This window comes from Parasteatoda tepidariorum, chromosome 3 (genome assembly GCF_043381705.1).
Source record: "Parasteatoda tepidariorum isolate YZ-2023 chromosome 3, CAS_Ptep_4.0, whole genome shotgun sequence".
Classification (NCBI taxonomy): domain Eukaryota; kingdom Metazoa; phylum Arthropoda; class Arachnida; order Araneae; family Theridiidae; genus Parasteatoda; species Parasteatoda tepidariorum.
Window position 1 is genome coordinate 100,534,321 of NC_092206.1, and position 24,343 is coordinate 100,558,663.

A 24,343-nucleotide genomic window follows, 5' to 3' on the forward strand; every position below is an offset into this window, starting at 1 on the left:
AGAATTCACTGACAACACGTTTAAGCTGGTAAGACTTTAGTTTTGATCCTTTAATGCTAGGAGACAAGAGCCTTGTATATCAGAGCGAATACTCAAGAGTTTTCATCTGTTTTGCATTCTCCGTTGCTGGCAAGAATACTTTGCACATCCAAATATTGTGGCGGAGCATTAGGTGGGACTGAAAACTTCAACAAAAACTGAAATAAAAAAAATATAACATGATACGCAACATAAGTATTTTGACCTTGAAAAAAATATATTAATTTGTCTTTCAAATTTCTTCTAAATTAAACTTTGCAGAGTTCGTCACTCTGTTAATTTAGTCTAAAAAGTAAAGCATTCCCGCAACAGTGGACCAGGTAATCGACGCTATGATTGTGGCAATGTGGTCAGCATTGCTTTTTGACCGCTTTTAAATCCCAGGCAAGCTGACTATGGGTAGGCCGCCACTGGGAATGAAACACCAGTTCTTCACAATGATTTCTTGAAAATCATTTTTCTACAGTGTCCCGTATACTCCAGTAGTTCAAGGTCTTAATGCAAAATTGAATATTTTGTGATTTGTGAAAAGGAGTTCTTCTCATTTATTATAGAAAATGATCCGTGGAGAATTATTAAAAAAAAAGTTGTTGCCCAGAATTGCCCTTACAGATTGTATTGATGAATATGTAAAATAATTAATAAAATGTATTGAGTTATTTATGCAATTGGACGATATCACATTACGAATTCATTTTGATTCATTAGTTTATTCTCTTAAAAAAATTAATAAATAAAAAACGATACTCGTAAATGAAGATTGAAAAACACTCATTTCGAGCTGTATCCAGATTTAAATATTTGTCGACAATATGCTAAATGATTTTTTTTTTTAACAGGCATATTTAGAAAAATAAAGAGCTATATAGTGAAACATTTTAAAATTTCATTTCTAATATATTATTGTGATGGATGGTGATGTGTATTAATGACTGAATGTAAACAATAACAAGCTTTCTAAAACCGGAAGAAACTTCAGGCGTATCCCCCAGTGGCGTAGTGAGGGGTGGGCAAGGGGGGTCATCATGCCCCGGGCGCTACTNACGCCACTGGTATCCCCCCCCCCGCTTATGATATGCTTACGAACTGATATGTAAACAGGCTTAATATTCTAGGAAGTTTTATTATTATGGTTTGTGATTAAATGTATGTGCAAATTTACAAGAACAAATTTAACGAAATTAATATCACAACATAGTGTAAGGTTTGCCATGTTTTGAGCGTTATCCCTTATTGACTCTATTGGTATGAAATATCGCACTTGTAGCAACCGATTCCCTGTGGTGCCACCCATGTCCCCACCACTGACATCAACGAACAGTTCGAGTTCGGATATGGATGCTGAAACATGACTCTTACCCAGAGTTTTCCTTAATTTTAATTCTTTTAGTTTTTGTCAAATGTAATTCATGTTTGTATCTGTGTTTATTATTAAATTTCTTTATTACGTGTACTTCTTCATTCACTTTTATCGTAATTTGAGTTAGCCGGTATTAATTTTCACTACACAATATATTTTTTCGTATAGCATGCTTGCGGAGTCTTATGAATTCATTTGTTTGTTTCGTTGAAATTTAAATTGAAAAAACGCGTATTGTAAACACTACAAATATATTATTGGATGGCGCGCTTTTTAAAGATTAGGAGTAAAATATTAAAAGTGATAACCTAGAAGTTCTAAGACTAATTTAACCCTTTTACGCGATCTGTGCCTCGCTTTATAGGATCAACCATCCATAAAGGAGAAAAAATTTTCATATGGGCTTTTGAGAGCTGATTAAGTAATCGAGAAACAGGCGAAGTTCAGTTAACGACTGTATACTAAATTTAAGTCGTGTTTAAATTTTTAGCGAAGGGCAACAGTTTAAGTGCCTTTCACTCGAGGTAAAGTTGCAATTTGAAACTGGAGTCGTCAAGAGTTATTTGGACTTTAGAATGGACACATAACTTTATTATGGGTAGTGTTTTCTTCCCTAGGGTGAGCTGCAAGCTCTCTACTGCCTATACTTCTGGGTTTCCGTTGTATTTTGAAGCCATGTGGCTCACAACGTGATCCTTTGTTTTTGTAGGACTCTCTTGAGTAGTACTTCTTGTGTGCGTGTATTTTTTTTATGAGATTTATTATTTGTGTTTTAAAAAAAAGAATCCTTATAAGAATCGTCATTTAAAATAAACTAGTCAGCGAGCATGTGCAGTTACTTGATAACTTACCTTCGTCGCTCCTTTCCAACTTAAGTCCAGATTATAAGTAAAAAAATCTGAAGAAGACGGATTAATGTGAACATTAACGGGTAACATCCCCTCCGGTTCGAAAAGCATCTCCATTTTGTTCGAATCCAATTGACCAGCGACATTCGGTCCTTTCCTGTACTTCATTGTCATACAGAACGGCTGGGATGGTAAAATGGCTTTGTTGAAACTTAGAGAACTACTTTCTCCGCTGTTCAACACAATATGTAGAATGTTTCCTGTAAGAAGGACAGAATCGAGGGTTGTATTTATTTTGTAAGAAATATATCATGAGTATTCATTGCAAAATATATGTAATGGAGATAAAGATAAGCTCCCTGAACAAAGACAATAAATCGTACAAAATCATTAGAATCTTAGAGAAATCCTTAAAAGCATAAGCATGAATGGATTGGATTATAGGTTAAGTCCGCTCAGAGACATTACCAACCCCCAGCAGAAGGTAGGGGAAGATTTCAGTATCGTGATCTGTGGCAGAATATTCTTTGCAACTTCCCGGCAGCCCCTAAGAAACTTTAAAAAAAAAAAACACACACACACACATTCAGTAAAGGACCAACTCGAAAGGTGTAATTAGTAGCTATCCCCGATCCAACATATAGTACATGTTTTTTTTTTTTTTAAGTAAAGTTTAAAATCTATTTGGCGATTGTAGTTGGCTCGACTGATCACGATACGAAATATTCCCGAAAGTAGAAGAGTCAAAATTTATCTGCGACCCGAGTGCAATCAAGTGGAGACTTACTATTGTAAAAACTGGGCTTGCCCAAACTAATAGCAAAATTAAAATTTGCAAATGGAAGATGAAAATTCAATACAAAAAATGAATTTTTAATTCTACATTATGACCATATGTTTTTAAATTAACATCAAAATGTTTATTTAATCAATGGTCTGCCTTTTTAAATAAGCAGAATGTCGAGACCTACAGTCAAACATCAAGACAATAAACTCATATTGCTTATCTGAGACTGGATTTAATTTTGATATTTTACGTATTCATATGGTGTAGTGTAGGGGTGCATGCCAAAGTATTTAGACACACATATTGACAGTAATTGTAGGTAGTAATTGTTACATAAACATCATTGCTCTGGGCACTAAATTCTTTCTGTCAGTTAACTTTGTAATATCTTCGCATAAAATTAAATACTTTAATATGTTTAAAATTAGAAACTGCAAAACTGATTACTTAAGAAAAAAACAGAAACAATTCATCAGAAAAAAAATTTAGATAAAGTTAAATAAGTAAAAACTATGGGAAAATTCATGTTTTTTTTATCATATTACATAATACAAAAGTCCATTTAAACGTAAATTTTAACATTAAAAAATTTGTTCATGGAATTAAATTATAAAAAAAATAAATATTCTAGTTATAAAAAAATTGCAAGTTAAAGACTTTGATTTAAATAAAGTTTATAGGGTTAAAAATGATTAAAACAAGAATCCTTCAGCAGAAAATAAGATTTAGCATTTAGTAGGGCATATCCTTTAACTTTAAATTAATTATAAGAGGTAGGGATTGAGAGAGGGGAGAAAAAGAAAACATTAATTTTGAAGAATCCTTAATAATAAAAAGATGCTTGTTTACAACTTTTTATGACGAATAATTTTTTAACATGACGCGTACTATTTACAATTAATGCACATATATATTAACAATTGTTAAAAGTTACATTACTTTACGAAGCTTATCTTGATTAAATTTTTTTACAGTTAAAATTTAATGATATACAAATCATTTCCCAGCATATGATCATAAATGATATAAAATGGTCTAAATAGGTAGAAAAATGGTTCAAAAAATTTCTTAATGGTTATCTTGCGATTTGCAGAAAAAAAGAAAAAAACTTTTAAATATTGCGATAATTTTATGTACTTGATCATGCGATAGCTCTTTCGAGCCATTAAATGAAAATTGAATGATTTTGTTTAAAGACTGCTCTTGTAATTTTGAACAGGCCAAATTCATTCTGGAAAAGTCTTGACAGAAGCTCTTGTTGTGGGTAATATTAGGGCAAATAACTTCATCAGTTTTGGAGCCTATCCCCCCAAGATGGTATTCTTCTTTCTTGATTTTTAAATTGCGTGAATACAAATAGCGATGTATTATTTTTAAATTGCTTGAATACGAATTGCTATATGTGATTTTTAAATTGCGTAAATAAAAAAACGCGGTGCGTGGTTTGTTAAACAGAATGAATAAGAATCGAGATGTGGGATTTTAAATTGCGAAAAGACGACTCACAACATATGATTTTTAAAATGCGTGAATATTAGTGCCGGATTTCCCATTAGGCATTGGGGGGGAGGTCCCCCTTAAAATGGATTTTTTGAAAATAAATTTTAAAAAATATAAGAAAAACAAATGATTTTATTTTTTAAAAAAATAAATTTCAAATATATATTAATAAACTACGATCATTTTCTTGCATAATGTTAATCATATTTATTTATTACTTATTTTAGTTATTATTTATGACGATTTGGAAGATTTTTATTCTGAACCGAAACAGTTTCAGAGTAACATAAAATCAAAATTCCCATCAAAAACTCAGTTCACTCATTCTGAACTTCATGAAACTTTATTTCAAGGCAAACTTGGATCTGTTTTTCCAAATGTTGAAATTGCTTTTCGTATTTTTCCAACTCTTATGATAACAAATTGTTCTACGGAGAGCTCGTTTTCAAAAATGAAACGAATCAAGAGTGAGTAAAGAAGCGTCATGTTTCAGAAACGATTAGACATGCTAAGTTTGATGTTTATCGAATCAGATGTTCTTCGTGAATTTAATTTTGATAACATTATAGATGAGTTTATTGATCGCAAAAGCAGACAAAACGATTTTTTAATACCAATTTTATAGTGATTTTGTAAAGTGTTAATAAATTGCAAAATGTTATGATTATTTTTTAGTTCTAATTTAACAAAATAAAGTGAATTATTATCATTTATTTTAATTTTAAATATGCTTTCTTAAATGAAAAGATATATAAATACTTTTATATTTGAATAAATAAAAAATATACGAGAAAAAAAATTTAATCTATTCTAAGGGGCCCCCAAAATTTGAATGGTCTAGGGCCCCACGTACGCTTAATCCGGCACTGGTGAATATGAATCGTGACATGTGGTTTTTAAATTTCGTGAATACGAATCGTGATCGATAATTTTTAAATCTCGTTAATGTTAATACGAATATTGTTAATACGATAATGTTAATACTATGTGCAATTTTAAGATCGCGTAAATACGAATTACGACGTGTGATTTTCAAATCATGTGATAACAAGAATAATAGGTTGGAGTGTGTTGTTAAACTTGCACATGTTTATGGGACTAAAGAAATATGCACGTGTTTGAATTATTTATTTATTATTATTTTTATTTTTTTTTGCAAAAGGGACCGTATTTAATATAAATGTATACATCTCGTTTTTTTTTTCTTAAATATTATTATTATTTCCGGGAAGGTGTCGATTTTGCTAAGATACGTATTACTTTTTAAGTTACGAAAAAAATTTATAACAGAATCGAATTTCACGATTTGCAATACTGTGTTTTAAGATATCAGGATATTCTAAATCACAAGTAAAAATGTAGCAATAACGGGAAAGAAAACACGTTCGAAAAACTTCTTATATTTATGTTAAAATTGGCACGAAAAGAGCATGTAAAAAGTAATTATTTTAATGTGTTATTCAAAACTCGCATGCTGTCAAATTATAGCATTAAAAATAACAGAATTTTTTTTAAAAATCACAGAGAAAAGCATAGTAATAAGTTATTACTAATAACTACCAAAAAATTATCAAAATCCCTTTATATTTACGATGAAATTGGAGCAAATAAAGCGAGTCAAAAATTTATGTATTTAAATGCATGATTTGAAATTAAAGTGTCACATTAGCATATTAAAAATATCGGGACATTCAAAACCTTGTAGAAATGTGTAGCAATAATTGGCAAAATAACGATTTTGGTACAAATAAACCACTCCAAAAGATGGTTATCTAAATGAGCGATTCTTTACTCACGATTCGTAATAATATCGTGCTAATATATCGAAATTTTAAAAACCACGCGGAAATGCGTAGCAATGACTGCCGAATAAAGGATCAAAAGTCATTTAGATTTTCCATGAAGTTTGCACAAATAAAGCGTTTTATAACTCTCAAAAATCGTGATTTCAGAAACTAATGTCAAAATGGGTAGCAATAGCTACAGAAAAGTCATTGGATTGATTATGAAATGGGAACGTCAAAAGTGATCGTATATCGTAATTCGTAATAATGGCGTATTAAAAATATTGGGAATTTCAAAACTATGCGTAAATCCGTAGCGTTAACCATCGAAAACCTACATTGATTGAGAATGGGTGCATCAAAAACTTAAATGCGTACATTTCAAATTTCCGATTTTTTTTATTTTGTTCAGATTGTGGCCTCGGGCAGCATATCAAGGGTTGGCGGGCCGCAGGTTATGCACCCCTAGTGTAGTGAATTTGTTATTAAAATGTTTAGTACTTGTTATTAGTGCAACACATGCTAATATTAAAATAGAAAGCAAAGGTGCATATCGCAATGAGATTCCCTGCAAGTGACGTAGTGTGTGGGTATCTCGATCCTGATGGGTTGTCGAAACGTGGTATTTGTTTACGTTAGCAACTGCTCTTTCCATTCTATTTCGAGTAAGACAAGCCCATCAAATATCAATTCTCTTAAGTGAAACATTTTATATTCTTTCACAAAGATTTCAATTCCTTCACTCTATATTTCTTACTTAACACAAAGACAGGCACGAAGCCATGCAGAACATATACAAACTAATTATGCATCGAAGTAGCCAAGTACACAAACAAAAATATTATCACGGTAACAACAAAATAGATAAATAATAAATCTAAGTTAAATAAAAGACTTATAAGAGAAAGAATTATTATTTCAGCACATTCCATGTGTGATAGCTCAACTTCAACAACGCCATTTTGCTTACAAACGATCAGCCGACGTTATAGGTTTCTCTTTTTCCCTCTCACTTTCAGGCATGGTCTTACCAGATAAAGTCTTTCTGATCTTCCAATTATTGACCCCTGTAGCAGACATGGGGTTGTCAGATAGGCTGCTTTTTCCGAAATCGGCATAAAAGATACTTTTTCTTGCATTTCGATACATTGGTACGTCTTTATCACCCAGTATACCTGAAAATAGAAAATTAAATGCATTTTCTTCGTTCATCTCATCTCTTCTATATATTCCTTTTTTCGTTTTATCGAGAAAATAACCTAATAGAGAGACTAATGCTAAATAACACGTTTTTACCAAGAAGGAAATATGAAATTTGTAATTTTGCACAAAATGTTCCTCATCGGGTTAAAAGGAAAAACTGAAACAGTTTCATTTTGATATTTTGTAATGAATGATAATTTGGAATAATCGCTAAATGACACCTTCCCACTCAAATAGAAGCCTCAAATTAGAATTTTTTTTTTATTTTGATACTTGGTAATCTGCCTCACTGACAATATTGCTACAAAACGCCCACCAATTACCACCATGTGTTTGGCCTAATATTCCGCTAATAGGTGCTTATGCAAGTGGGGATTCATGCAAGCGGCGTATGTCACTCCAGCAAATTGGTCCCGCGGGTAGGGCAGCAGAATTTTTTCGGTCTTTCTGCGACAAGCTTCCCTAGCACTAATATTTTGCTTTAAGATACTTTTAATTACAACCTTTACAAATTTAAAGTAACAGAAATGTTGTGTTTATAGAACAAAGTAGAGAATAAAAATTTTAAATTTTAAAAGTAATATTTTTTTTAAATTCTAATATTATAGGCGATATTCTCGCATTTTGTAGGCGGAAAAATGCAATTTCGAATTTTGTAAATCATTACACAAACTAAAAATCGTAAAATCCGTGCAGAACTCCCAAAATAAAGATCACGAATCACTCGAATAGGTCTCTTTAAAAGACAGATACAATAGGTCTCTTTAAAAGACAGATACTTAAATAAGTGTATATAAAATAGGGTGTTCTTTAAATAAATAAAAGAAAGAACATCTTTTCTGGACCAAACCTTTCAAACTTTCGCGATTTCTGCATTTTTTTAAAATTATTAACTTGAAATTATAGCTGAAGTCAGTTATTACTTATTCTTTTCTTAAATCTCAAATGAGAATAGAAAAATCATTATTTCTTTCCTTTCTGATGCGCAAGAAAGAAATATTTGGAGAAAAAATTCTGCAGGAAAAAAATTATTTCATCCAAAACGCTGTAACATTCTGCGACAATGTCGTCGTGTAGCAGCAATTCTGTCACGGGGAGGGGGGCAGAGTTTGAGTACCCGGACCAACACACTGCGGTCGACGAATTCAAAAGTGGCTTCTAACCCTACGATTTTCAAATAGTGTTAAGAGCATTGCTGGAGGTAGCAGGACATATCGCTGCTTCAAAACTAAAACGACACATCTGCAGGCATAATACGTTTGCAGATGTGTCGTTTTAGTTTTGAACCAGCGATATAGAATTCGTATAGGCAATATCGGGGAATTCATGTTGGTGAATGAGCTAGAGGCAGCCGCGGCTGCTTATAGTATTATAAAATGGAGAGGTATTAAGANGAGGTACAAGGACATATCGCTGCTTCAAAACTAAAACGACACATCTGCAGGCATAATACGTTTGCAGATGTGTCGTTTTAGTTTTGAACCAGCGTTCGTTTAGGCAATATCGGGGAATTCATGTTGGTGAACTAGCTAGTGGCAGCCGCAGCTGCTTATACTAGTATTATAAAATAGAGAGGTATTAAGAGAATTTCACTATACTGAAAAATAAACATTATAAAAATGAAAAAGTATACTGGATATTAACAGAATAATAGTGAATAGAAAAATAGCATTATAAAATTGGGTGGGATATTAAAAAAGTTGTCGTATATTGATATATTACGAGAATTTGAAAAATAATGTTTTAAAATCGAGATGTGTCAGCGTAGCTGTGTATTTGTTGTCTTGATGAGGTATCGTGTTCCATCTTCGCAGCTCGAGGAAAATGTTTGATCTTTTATTAATTATTTTAGTAATGTTTTCTAGAATGTTTCAGTATTTATAGTTCTTTGGTTGACTGAAGCAAACTGGAACTCCGGTGTATCCTTCCATGCTATGCTCTAACGAGGAACAAACTTAATATTCTTACTTATTATTGTAATTTTTGTTCTAATTGACGCAAAATTTTACCACTCAGAAGAGTTTCTGCTAAATTTTAACAGACCGTCAGCCTAAAGCAAATTTAAGAAAATTATTATCACAATTATTCAAAGTGTAAGGTTTGCAACGTTTTGAATCCTTATCTGGCTATAATTGTGTAAAATATTACCGGTTGTTGTTTTTTGTGTAGGATTATTGGCGATCGAAATGGGATACAGCCCTTACGAAAATTAAGGTATATTTAAGGTTGATTTGAGGTATCGAGGTTGTTTTGAGGTATATTTAAGGTTGCTGAGAAAACAGCAATAAAAATTATACCTCGTAAAGGTTGTAAATAAGGTATGAGGTTGTTTAATATACACTTCAGCTTACTTTGAGGTTATTTAAAATTCACCTCAAATCAACCAGGTGGATGAGGAGATTTTCAAGGTATACTAGGTTGATTTTCTGACACTTGTAACAAAAGAGGAATTTTTGAGGTATAAATGTTTTTACCTTATTTCAACTAAAGATTGAGGAGTATGAAGTCATTTTATTTATACCTAAGCTTATTTTGAGGTTGTTTTAAATTCACTTCATATCAACCAGACTGATGAGGTGATTTCTAAGGTATACGAGGTTGTTTTTCTTACACTTAAACAAAAGAGGTATAAAAAAATTTACCTTATTTCAACTATCGAGAGTGAGGTATTTACGAGGTATAAAAAAATATACGTTTTTTCAACTAAAGAGAGTGAGGTATTTATGAAGTCATTTTATTGATACCTAAGCTTGTTTTAAGGTTGCTTAAAGTACACTTCATATTAACTAGTCATATTAACATTTATTAATTTAGTTTTATCACTTTTAATCAAATATGATTCAATTTTCAAACTTAAATTTCATTATTTTTGTTTTAAAGACGCGTCTTGATCTAAAATGATTTAAGTCGGAGGATATTCTTAAAGGCTATTGTAGTAGGCTTAGCAATAAAAGAGAACAATCGGAATATTCCTCGTCGATGTTTAGGTAACGTTACTGGTGAATCGTTACAGCAGGTTACGCATAGTATATTTTATTGTTTGTTATTCATTCAAATCTAACTATTTTTTTTATTTTGCTTAAATGTATATGTTTTAACGTAGCACTATGCAAGCTGATTAATTGAGTAGAATGTTCATAATTTATCTTATAAATAAGTCAATGAAAATTGAAAGATTTTTAAAATAGTAATTTTGCTTTGAAATTCTACTATATCTGTAAGCTAATCGTTTGCTTAGATATCTGTATGCAAAGTAAATATTGTTGTTTATGAGTGAAAATATGTATAATAANTTGTAGGCTTAGCAATAAGAGAGAACAATCGGAATATTTCTCGTCGCTGTTTAGGGTAACGTTACTGGTGAATCGTTACAGCAGGTTACGCATAGTATATTTTATTGTTTGTTATTTATTCAAATATAACTATTTTTTTTTTCATTTTGCTTAAATGTATATGTTTTAGCGTAGCACTATGCAAGCTGATTAATTGAGTAGAATGCTCATAATTTATCTTATAAATAAGTCAATGAAAATTGAATGATTTTTAAAATAGCAATTTTGCTTTGAAATTCTACTATATCTGTAAAATAATCGTTTGCTTGGATATCTGTATGCAAAGTATATATTGTTGTTTATGAGAGAAAATATGTATAATAACACTGCATTTTAAATCAGATTAACATGCAATTTCTTTTTGTAATATATATATATATATTTACAGAGCTTATCCCCTGGGAAATAGTTCTGAATTCATACCAAAAAGAAAAAGTAATCCTTCAAAATAAACTACAGAATTTATGTAATTGTTGATAACAATAGTTTGCCAGATATCGATAATTAAAAACTAGTAACTGTACTAGCTCTTTTTTTCATGTTTGATCACAAAACTGCTATTTTTCACCACATGTTATTTTTTCGCAACTTACCCACGTTATTATTTACTAAGCAGATTGTTATTACTTTTTAGAATATTGAGCAGAATTTACTAAAACCCGATTTAAAGCTTATATGACAATTTGTTTCAAGGTTATGTTCACTACTTCAAAACTTAGCGAATTTCGGAAATCTTAAATTTTTTAGAAATAAGTCATCAGTATAGTTTCTTATGCAATTTTAATACTGAATTGAATAAAAATCAATTGCAAATAAAAACATTTATTGTTGAAAGTTATATGCATTTTTTTGAATTTCATCCTATGGGATGTGTTTTTATATTGAAACAAATGTTTGTAACAACTAATTATTAGTTTTATTCTGCTCGGTATTATAAGTTATATGGGAGATATTATACTCCACTTCTTTTAAAAGTATTATTTCAAATCATTCTCTCTTAAACTTTTTCCTCACATAAAATTGCTCACAACTTTGAAATAAATGCTCCTTATCAGCTTGTAATTAGTTCTATTCGATTAAGAGTAAAAAAATAATAAAAATTGGTCCATAACTTCAAAATTTTAACTTATTAAACGATTGTTGTTTCTTGATTACATTGATTAAAGAATATTTTAAGAATAATTTTTTAAGAAACTCTGATGTGATTGACAATAACGGAAGTCCTTTTCTGAATCAGCGTCAAAAATTTATTAAAAAGTTTCATGAACTTTGACAAAAGGTTTAAAAATATAGCTTAGGTTTATTGAGTTTAAAGATTTGTAACAAAAAAAGAAAAAAAATTCTAATTATCAAACTTACAAGTACCATAATGATACCAGATGTATAGGAAAATAAAAAGTGTTAAAATTTCATAATAAGATTGGAATTATATATTTGAATTTCTGTAAATGTCGTTAATGGTAGTATTTCCTTCAGTGTATTTAATTTTGTGGCTGTGGTACCTGTTATGCTTTTTAGCTACGAGGATTGAATAGAAATGGCAGAAGAGGAATGCTATTTATCTGAAAAAGAAAATTAATTTCCTCCAGCTAATTTAAATCATGAAAAAAACAATTTCTAATATTTTAATATTTCAAAACCTGCCACTATTATTGTAAAAATGACTTTCTTATTAATTCTTTTTTTTTTTCTTTTAGGTTCCAATAATTACAAGTTTCAACAGGTAGACGGAAACAGTGTTTAAAATAATTTTGTTGGTTTGTAAAAAAATGAAATTCTAGTTTTAAATAAAAGTAATTTGAATTTCAGCTGACTAATTATTTAAATTTGCAGTTCTTTACATAGCTTTAAAAATTCAAGCACTTTAGACTACTATCTTCTAAAAATATGAGTTCCCATGAATAATTTTTCCTAACTGTAGAATTTGGATAAGTGTTATTTCAAAATGATTTAATTCAATTATAGATGCAATTATTCAGGGTGCCAATTATGTTGAGATGGTGTTGGAGGTTGTATGGTATAGTGGAAGTTTAAGATTGTGATGAAAACAGAAGATGATGAAAATAACAGTTAAAGATGAAAACTGGATCATAATTAATAAAAGCTTTTATTTAGTATTATTTGCAGAGCTCGAGATACAAAAATTAAATGTTATCCATGATAATGTTCAAGGTTAAATAAATTTTGCATAGTAATATTAATAAGGACAGGCCATGGGAGACAAATCTCCCATGACCTATGTAATCAAAAGCCAAATTAAAAAGTACGTGTAATTTGTTCCCAACGGACACAGAAGCATGGGTAGGAGATCCAAAATTGGCGAATTATCAAAATAAAACATAGCCAAAACAAAGCCAACCAGCATATCAATATTGGGTTTAAAAGAATACCTTGGCGATCACGAGTCGCCAACAAATTTATGAGAATTATTACAATTATGCAACTGAAACATTTAGCAGTTGGAAATTAGAATAAGAAGTTATAAATAAGATTTTTGTTTTCGATTAGGCGCGACAGTGAATTAATAAGTCTGCCTAGTAATGAAATAAAAAGTATCCGTCACATTGATCTATAAGAGAAGAAAAAATATTTCATGTTCGTTTTAAAAGATTAAGTCTTTGATTTATTTTAAATATAACTAGGAGGCTCCGCCCCCTGCTCGCTAACGCTCGCCAACCCCCGAGAGTTGCTACGCAATCCTATGTGGTTCACGCCGTGAACCATGGCTCGCTGCGCTCGCTCGCCAATGAACACAATGTTCTAGCACAAAGACATAATATATTATCATCAAAGACATAGTATTTTATCATCAAAGACATAGTATTGTACTTATGTAGAAGAATTCTACCAATGTTCTTATTGGCTTTTAAAAAAGTATATTAGCTATTTAGATTGTACATGGTGAAAAAATCAAAACATTAGCTAAATAAGAAACATATTAGCAAAATAAATTATCAAATATTGCTTCACTAATATTCTGCATTTTAAAGCGTGAAAATTCAATGCATAAATAAACGCGAAATATAAAAAAATTCAATGCATTCAATACAAACACTTAAACGTTTTTTAGACGTTTAGGTAGCTCCCAGTAGAAAAATATCAATTCAACAGCGGCCTTTTAAAGCATTCTCACTTCAATTAATTAATTAATTCCTAATTGAGTTTAAATTAAATATTGTCATGTTTTTAGTGCATGAATCTGAATTGAACAACCTGATAATGCTCACTCTGGTTATTGTTTCCGTTTTTAAAAGCGCTATATGTTGAGCCACCCCACTAGATTTGCCATGTGACATTTTTAGCAGCAATCATTGGTCGATTTTCTAACGTTGCCCTTCGGGGAGTTGTAATAAGGCTTTTTTTTTGATGCCGTGTAAGAGAAATATATGTATAGATTCTATTAATAAAAATAAGCTTAAGTAATAAAAGATATTTTAAAAGATAGGAAATAAATATGTAATGCCAATAGTGGCATCACATCAATCTAATAGAATTACAGAAGAATTATGCATTTTGAAACTTTCTTTTATAGCTTAACAAAAGAAGCAATTACTGCCGAAGGTTTAATATTAAAAACTTCAGGTTGATAATTGACGATCTCTACTAGTGAAAAATATTTAATGATATACATTATTCTTCACATAATATCTTCATATATATTACATTTTTTATATAGTGAGGTTAAAAATTAATAAACTAGGTGGACCGTATAACACCTCACGTTTGGGAATTATTACCTTCGTAAGTATTAAAAAAAAACAGCTTTAGGTTGAGCTACATAAGCCTGAAGTGTAAAATGTCGCATCTTAGGTTGATAAATTAATACTTCTAAAAATACAAGCATATATACTTGAGGTTACGAAGTAATAACCTAAGGTAGAACATGGAACACATGGCGTTAATAAAAAATAACCTTTCCAAGTGTCAAAAAATACCCTTGAGGTTGATTTATAATGACCTGAAGTGTAAAATGACGCACTATAGGTTGAAAAATATATACCTCTACAAGCATAAAATTAGATACATGAGGTTGAAAAATAATTACTTTGGGTAGAACAAAATACACCTGAGCTTGATTTATAATAACCTGAAGTGTAAAATGAGACATCATAGGTTGAAAAATATATACCTCTACAAGCATAAAAATTAGATACCTGAGGTTGAAAAATAATTACCTGAGGTCGATCATAATACACTTCACGCTAGTAAAAAATTACCTTTCCAAGTATTAAAAAATACACCTGAGGTAGATTTATAATAACCTGAAGTGTAAAATGACACACCACATGTTGATAAATAAATACCTCTGCAAGCATAAAATTAGATACTTGAGGTTGAAAAATAATTACATTACCTGAGGTAGAACAAAATTCACCTGAGGTAGATTTATAACCTGAAGTGTTTTTGAACAAATACTTTCACAAGTGTAAAAAAATATACTTCAGGTTGATAAGTAATAACTTAATTTTGAAAATGAAACTAATTAAACACCTCAGGTTGAAACATGTATACCTCTGGAGATATATTTAAGGTATATTTGAGGTTGATTTTGAGGTATTCATTTGCACCCTTTTCAACCTGACGACGTATTTAAATAACAACCTCCTATATACCTTTAAAATATATATCGTTTATACCTCATTTATACCTCGATTTTTTCATAAGGGAGGTGGAGTAGAGCAGACTTATGGCAACATTTAGCATGCTTTCACCATTAGTGTGAGGAGAGTCATGGGAGAAGGTTAGTTTCTGTCGTGATTTTCAAATAGATTGAATACTTTTAAGTTAGGAAACAAAATAGAACTGAAAACTAAATTGAACATAGTTGTAAAAGAAAACGTCATGGAAATTTAAGAAAAATATTTTTGGCAAGTAAATACGAAAAATATTAAGAAAGGTGAAAATATCATAGTGCATTCCTGTACAACTGAGGGGAGAGTTAAGACTTGAAACCGAAACCGATCTTCTTTGCAGATGGCGTATTCAAACGTTGCTATCGCGTTCCTTTTAGGGTCTTTCGAATTCATTTGTTAATTGTTTCGTTAAAAATTAATTTGAAAGAATGAGTAATATTGCGAACATTACAAGTATAATAGCATTGAATGACGCGTTTTTCCAAGCCTGGGCGTAAAAATCAATCGGAAGTAGTAACCCGGAACGATGAATTTTAGCCTCTAGCGCCATCTTTGCTCAGCTTTATACGATCAACCATCCATATAAGGTCCAGTGAAATCGCCCTTAAAGTATCTTTATAAATCGGTGTTGGATTCCACGACAGTATTATATTATAAAACAGATACTTACGACACAGTCCTGGATAATTGTTTCGCTGTTTACAGGATGCACCGCAACATGTATTTGCAGGGCACTGAGAACAAGGTTTGCCTGTAGCATACACTGGTTTCGATATTATATTTCCACTGCCAAAAATAATAAAATGAAAAAAAAAATTATACAAGTTTTTATGAAATTCTTTTTAACATATTTGAATTAGAATATTATTGATAACAATTTTATATAATCTCTTTAGTCAGTCATTACGGCCATCGACCTCCAAAAACAACTAAAATTTAGTTTGTTTCAAAAGCAATCTTTTTTGGGCTTTTAAAACAAAATGCTTCTAGCCGATGTAGAACATATATGACGATACCCAGGCTAATGTGATCTACGGTATAAAAGCATAGTTAAATGTAGATCTTTTTTCAATGTGTGTCGTAGATTATACTTTTGCTTTCCTTATTCGAATATTTTATTTTATTTTGTGTAACCTTTATCTGTTTGGGAGGTTTATTTACGAGTCAAAACTTTCTTGATATCGTTAAGACTTTTCATTTCACTGCACAAAAATCAATGTTCGCAACGTGATATTTGCGCATTGTTATACATTATTTTCTCAGTTTCCTATTTTCAAAAAAAATATAGCTCAAGTTTGAGTAAAAATATATGTTTTCCTTGTATACGACATAATAATGGCCGCTTTTGCTTGAACGGTCTTTATATCGAATGTTAAAAGGTCTTTATATGCAGCATAAAGAAGTCTTTATATGGAGCCTCTAATGTATCTGTGCACCCTGTATGAAAATCACGTGGGGGAAATGAAAAAAAAAGCACGCATACAAATTGAGCCAAAATTGCATAGGAACTGCAAACGCCGTGCAGAGCTAAATGCTTGTAAACCATCAGTAGTGGAAAAAAGTTATTTGAAGCAAATTTAATTGTAAGCCAAAATTCAGAAAGGTGGTGGAGGAGAAATGCTGGAAGATAAAATGGTAACAAAACAAAAGAAATCCTTACCCAGGTCCATAATTACAAACATAGAGTTGCCTGTACTCGTTTCCTTGGAGATGGGCCACATAACCGCATCCGATTCTCCATGTCTTCGCCCAAATTATCTGGAAGACAAAATATATATTCCTCTGACCACTGTATGGGGATTAGTCAGTCAAACTCTATGATGAATATAAATATTTACAAAAAAAGTTTCAATATAACTGCTAGCAAATAAAAAGCTGCAATATTTTTATGAAAACGATGGACGATCTAATTGATGTAGCACAAGCAGATGCTTTGGAACAAATGAAAATTGAAGCAAGTAAAAATTCTTAATGTTGCAGAGCCAGGTAGCCAGGTTCCATGAAATCTGACATTAAAACGTACTTTCTCTGAATAAATATTTTTTCGATGGATCCTCAAAATTAAATCTGCAAATAAGTAATTTGGTCGAAAGTTTGGGACCCATCAAGAGAATTTCACTTTTTGTGAAATTCGCCCTATCTCCAGAATTTTGCTCACAATTTTAAAATTTGTTTATTCTACACAAAAAGTAATGTTAAATAATTATTTATTATTTTATTTAATTAGGGTAATTTTATTTATTTAATTAGGGTTTATTTAATTTTGAATTGTAAAGTACATAAGATTCTACATAATTTTAAAGAACATTATTTTAAGTGGCAAAATACTAAATTTGAACGAAATCGGTGGTCGAATTGTTCTTGTAAAATCATATTTTAAATACTCGGCTTTTTTTTAAAAAATTTGAAAACTCAGAAACTATTCGACCACTCAAATTTTGCAATAACTAATTAGCATATTTGAAGTCACCCCTTTGAACTATTAAGATTGAGTACGTGAAAATCCAATCATTAATCAAAATGTTTTTTTTTACTGATGTGTAACAGTTCTATACTTCCCGCTTTAAAAACAAGGCGTCCACCAGTGTGATTTTTCGAGTTTTGACTGGATGTAAACAATAACAGACACAAAAACTCTGTTGTATCCCTCCGCTTATGTTATGTTTACGAGATGATGCGTGAACAAGCTTAATATTCTAGGAAGTTTCATTATTGTGATTTATGCTTAAATTTACACGTATTTTTACCAGCTTCCGGAGATTAGATTTTAGGAGCTTCCGCTAATTTGAAAATTCTAACTGTTTGTAAGTCTAAGACAAATTTTAAAAAATTAATATCCCAACATAAATCAGTTGCAAGGTTGTCCATGTTTTTGAGTATGAACCCTATTTGGCTATATTTGTGTAACATATCACCGTTAGTTATTTTTTGGCATAGCATGCTTGCGGAGTCTTTCAATTTCATATGTGGTTTATCTTGTTGAAATTTAAATTGAAAAAAAGGAATTATATTGCAAACACTACAAGTATAATAATATTTGATGGCACTCTTCTTTAAGCTTAGGCGTGAAAATTGATCGGAAACAGTAACCCTGAATTCTTGCATTGGATTTCAAACCCAAGCGTGCTTATCTTTACGCGGTCAACCATCCATCGGAAGAACATTCCATTGGATCTTAATGCGTCTCTATAAAAGGCCTGATTTGTTAGAAGGAACTTTCTTATAGACCCATATTTCAGTGGACACTAACACCTCATACATTTTTTCATCACCCAAAATTGAAATAATTTTTATGCCTCCAAAATCTAAATGGGTACTTGAAAAATAAGAAACAAAGCAATTTACTTGCGTCAGATGTCCAAAGGCCTTCCTTGCGTCGAATTGTATAGATTTGACCAAGTTTTTGTCGAAAAGTTTGATTTCGTCAATAAACATCTGTATAATGGCAGTCCAGTTTCGTGGATGAAGTTTGTCCGCGGACCAGCAACCTCTGTTTGGACAAGACCACTGCTTGTAACCGATATTTTGACCAACGTTATAGCTATCTAAGGAGAACCAAAGTTAACTAAAAAATGAGATTTAAGAACAAAGAGAGAATATTTCATTAAGAATAAATGCTGAGAGTGTTAAAATAGGCACACATAAAAATAGTTAATGAGAAACGCAAACTTGAAATTTTCTAGGACCAAAAAACGGGATTGGCAAAACTAAACCAGTAGCAAAGAGAGAAATTATAAGGTTTTTATTTTATGATTTTTATCTATTTATTTTTTAAATCGTATCTAATAAATATTTTTCTCCAATTGTTAGTATTTAAAAATTTTGGTTGTGAGAATTTTCTTCTCAACCATTTACTCAGATTGTTAAAAATTATTAATTTGAAAGATATTTTATTATATTAAGAGATCGTTGACGAGTTAACTTGCCTTTGGGTGATATTCCAGAGTTAAATTTCATTTCATTCAGTATCAATAAAATTTATTACAGTTTATTTACTATCCTATTCAATTACAAAATAGTAGTCGGTAACATAACATAGTTTCTTCGTAAAAATTCGACAAATTGTTTAAACAGAATTGGTACCACAGGTTTTGTTATCGATTCTATTAGAATAAAATTTGCATCTAATCATTTTGCATCGTATCTTCATCCATAAATTCGTTTTTTTAATTATTGACTTACTATAAAAACTCGTAAAAAGTTTTAAGCCCAGGAGGGTTCATTTTAGAAATAGTGTGAAAAGTTAATGTTGCCTTAGAATTTTAAGTAGTGATTAAGTATTTATTATATTTATGACATACGTTGAGTGAATAGAGTTTCACATAGAATTTAGTTGAAAGTAAATATGACTTATTAAAAAGGATATATAATTATTTATCGTTTAATAAACATTAGACTGTGACTCAATATCTTTATCTTTAAATGTATAGATTGATAATATTGTCTTTATGAAACAGATACCGTTAAGCAAGAAGTAAATAAATAAGGAACCAATTTCTCTTATACTGTTGACAACAAAGAAATCTGAATAGAAAACATGAAATAAATCTGTCCAAAGAGAATATGATTGGCAATTTATTTTATTAAAATCAAAAGAAGAAAAATTTTTTATTAAAGTAAACATTTTTGATATCCTACAGTTAGTATTGTCATTTTAATGCCAGTGTCATACAATAATTATTTCATGTAAGTACAATATTAAGAAATCATACACGCGAAAAAATTATTTCATGTCTCGTGACATTATATTAACGCAGAATTTAAGCGGCTGATGGTTCAAACCCATCCTTCTTTTATGCCCTTCTTGACAAAAAATATTTAATTTTAAGAAATGCCAGGAAATTAACAAATACTTGCAATTTCGTTAGATGTTTAAATGCTCTTTCATTTCCTCTGAGAAATAAAGTACATCGAAAATATGTTTCCCTCCTTTGAAACAACACCACTGTTTTTTGAGTGTACATTCGCATGTGTAAGTGTGACCGAAGTGATAAATTATCTAGTATTCATAATGGCTAGTTTAAATATTTAGTTATACGGAATTCTAAATGCGCAATTATTGTTAATTCACAAGAGCATTTAAAATTACGCCTTTTGACAGTCAAGCGAAGATTTGTACCCACCCAATTCGAAAAATTAGTTGTGTAAGAATCATATATTAAACTAATGTAAAAAATAGTTGCCAGGAATCGCTACAAATTATTATTATTATTTTTTTTATATATATAGCACAACTCATTACACTTTATAAAAAAAAAAAAAAACAAAGGNAAAAAGGAGTACACTACACTACAAAAAAAAGTAGCGACTACAGTAGTTTCACTACTTCCGACCACTGGCCTCTGTTTAGCATGAATAGATAATAAGGCCAAGCACCGTTTTTAGGGCTCTATTTTTGAACAGCCATGGTAGGGACACTTTTAGCCATGATCAGATCACGTGGATAATGCCGATAAGTACTCTAGGAAACACTCACGCTTTAGGCACTGCTGGGCGCGGTAGAGAATAATCTTTTTGAAAACCTCAAATATGGTTATCCTACTTATTACTGCCTCACACCTTATCTTATGGCAGCGTGCAATCGTAGATCACGGTGCAACCCTGTTTTGTTTATCTTGTAGGAGAATGGTTGGTGTGGATTGAGAAGCTATTTTATTTGTGTTACTATTTTTTTCATGTCCGAAAAACGGTTAAAAATTTAATCGAACTTAAAATTTTTCAGATTTCTAGAAATAAAATCAGAAAACGTAGGTCGCTGAATTTTCTAAAATCGGTCAAATTTTTTTAGGATAGTAATGAATTCTTTATTTTGAAAGATGCAAAGCTGTTTATTGTGAAAGATGTATCAAAGACTTAGATATTTTTCTTTAATATCTGTATACGACTTCATAATAATACTAAAACAGTTTTAAAGATTTCTTAATTTCTATAATGCTATCTAGTTTAATTAAATGATTCAATTTCCAAGGTAGTATTTAATACCTCATTTTTAAATAAGAGAAAATGAGAGAGCTACGACTTGAAAACAAATTTTAAGAGTTTCTTATGAAACTGAAAATATATCGTTTACTTCAATGTATTATGTAAAATAACATGGTAGGACTCATTTTTTAATACTTATGCAAAGAATTGTAAAAATATTATTGTCATATTTTACAGATACAATTAAATGGACAAATTACATATTAATCATAGTCTTAACTACAGAAGTCATATTTAATTCACAATGCATGTTAATTTTAAATTCATTACTAAATACTTTTAAGTATGAATGTTCTAAATAACTTTCAGGTAATATGGTGAATAGATTTCGAAATAAATATATTTAATATAGATTTTATTTTTGCATACTCTTAGTCAATTAACTTTATGAAGTAGGCCTAAGAATTCACTGCACTTTTTTTTCACTAATTGCTGAATTTTAATTTACAAATTACAGAATACTTATGAACAATTTCATAAATTGATAAGCGTGGTTGGTTTATTGCGAAACAATTTTACGACTTATTTTTAGTTTCTTCAATTTCTGAAAGAAATACCAAGTAATTTTCAACTATTTTATTAGTTGGTTTAAATTTGGTATTAATTTTAGTGGGTTTCATTATGAAAATACCTATGAAACGAAAAATTAAACCAGAAAAGGATTCAATTTTCATTTACATTGAGCTATAAGAAAACAGGTTATGATATCGGAAAATTTCAAATTCTCAACTACAGCGTCAAATATGGCATTTATTAGATTTTTTTTTAATAGTTTAGAACATACATGGTGTATCTCTTGACTGCAGAAAACACAAGATAAACGTTAAACTACAATGTTTAAATCAAATTGAATATTGAATAATACGGAATTGTATTTTTTTCTCATAACGATTTCATTCAGAATATTTAAATATTATTTTAATAAGCTTTTACAAAATATTACAATTAATACTGAACTAAATTATCTATACCTATATACTTTCTAATATTTTGACAATTGATGACAAATTATATATAAAAATTTGCATTTCTAATGTTCATTAGCGTCTATGCTGGCTAGTATTTGGAAGGAATTAATAACATTTTTCAAAACCTACAAGATTAGTTTGTGTACTCTTATTTACACTTCACACAGAAGCAAGCTAAAACTGCCACGAAATTTTACAAGCATTTTCCTAATCCATGGCTTAAATTATATGAATTATACAAAAAAATAATAATATGACCTCATAATATATCAAATTCTAAGACTTAATAAAAAATTAAGGGAAGTAATTTTGTATTTTTTCATTCCGAATTCTGCAACACCAAGATAATGTTCATTCAATTCAAATTTTGAATTATAAATGCCATTTTAATGATTAATTATCAATACAAATGAGACATGAAGATTTAATGAGAGATGAGAAATCCATTTTCTTTAGCAAAATCTGGAATAAGATTAAGTAAAATAAAAACATAAATTGAAACTGAGGGAATGCGCTAAAATTTTCAATTTAAATTAACATCTTGTACAAACATGTTTAACTTAAAATCCAATAGAAAAATCAACGAAAATAAAATTGAGAGGTTTTATTTTAAAACAATAAAGATAAGTATATAAATTATGGTACATTATTCCTTTCCTTCCGTCAAGAACCAAGAATATAATAATGAGAATACTAATGAAGAAACAAACTTCTATATTCAAAAGTTCTATACAAAAGTTTAGGTCAACACAAATTTATCAACTCATGTCATCTACTTTAATATTTTAGTAAAACATCAAAATAATCTGGAGGTTATAAACAGGTTATTTATATCTAGAATTTTTAATTGCTTTGCTTTTTAATAAAAAAAAAAGTATTAATACAAATTACTTTTATTGGACATTAATTTTATATTTGTTTAAAAAAAAGTATTTTTATTTTACCTCCTTCTTAAAAAAAGGAAAGACAATTTTTTAATTTTTCAACTTCATCTTCGCTCTCAATTGCTCTTCTGAAAACATTTTCTGATGGTGAAGATTTTTTCATCTATTAATGTTAATGAAAATCGCTGTAATAATACTAGGAGCTCATCCGATGTTGTTGTTTTTTTTTTCTTTTCTTTTTTAGTTACGTTTGCAGCCATTGCTAAAGATGTAAAAACGTTTTAAGTCCTGCTTTCACAAGCGCTGTGGAGAGCAACAGAGCTGGTTCTCCAAGAAGGCCGGGGATGGGGCCCGAATCGTGAGCCTCTCCTTGAAAGTCGCCGGTAACCCTCTCTCTCAACTCGACTCGTTTAACGTGTTGCGCCAATTGTTTAGTCAGCTGCCAGGATCGAACTTCTTCAGAAGGCTCCACTAGTCTCCTATCCAATTTAATATGGATGGTGTTTTCATTATAAATGTAAACAACAAAAAACTCCAATCGAACTGCATATTATGTGAGAAAAAGAAGCATCGAACGTCTGTCTGATTTGACTCGGGCTGTTGAACCCGGATTTAATGTAATTTTGCGTGATACCGTCATTCGTTACAATAGTTATTCGTTAAAATAATAATAGTTGTATCTGATTTCGAAATTTATATGTAATATATTACTTACTAACTTCTCTGCAAGTGTTGCAATCATGATAAAATTCACACTGTTCGGCCCATTTTTGAGCTATTGCAGCAAGCTCCTCATCCCATACCTGCAAAGACAAAACAAAAGTTGAATGCCATTTTCACTTTCAACAAATCTAAGCATAATTAAAAACAACTTCAGAAAAGTTTGTAATACATTCGAGCCCATTCGTTTCACTTTACAAGAACCGAGATGACACAGTGGTTAAGGCTGACATTTAAAATCATTAGGGTTTGGTCCCCAGCGGCGACTCAAAGCAAACCCAGCTTCAGATGGATGAGATCTA

General features: G+C 30.4%; 1 protein-coding gene across 2 annotated transcripts in view; it reads right to left on the reverse strand.

Annotated features, from left to right (window-relative positions):
* Positions 1–19: 19 nt before the first annotated feature.
* Positions 20–24,343, reverse strand: part of LOC107442964 (CRISP/Allergen/PR-1) — a 60,293-nt gene continuing 35,969 nt past the window's right edge. For both annotated transcript variants that reach the window (XM_071179051.1, XM_071179050.1), the window contains exons 3-9: positions 24,037–24,124; positions 18,833–19,032; positions 17,148–17,245; positions 16,158–16,273; positions 7,350–7,493; positions 2,251–2,507; positions 20–197 (exon numbers count right to left, since the gene is read on the reverse strand). In XM_071179051.1, coding sequence (XP_071035152.1) covers positions 93–197; positions 2,251–2,507; positions 7,350–7,493; positions 16,158–16,273; positions 17,148–17,245; positions 18,833–19,032; positions 24,037–24,124 — 1,008 coding nt within the window. In that variant the 3' untranslated portion in view covers positions 20–92. The remainder of the gene's footprint in view (positions 198–2,250; positions 2,508–7,349; positions 7,494–16,157; positions 16,274–17,147; positions 17,246–18,832; positions 19,033–24,036; positions 24,125–24,343) is intronic.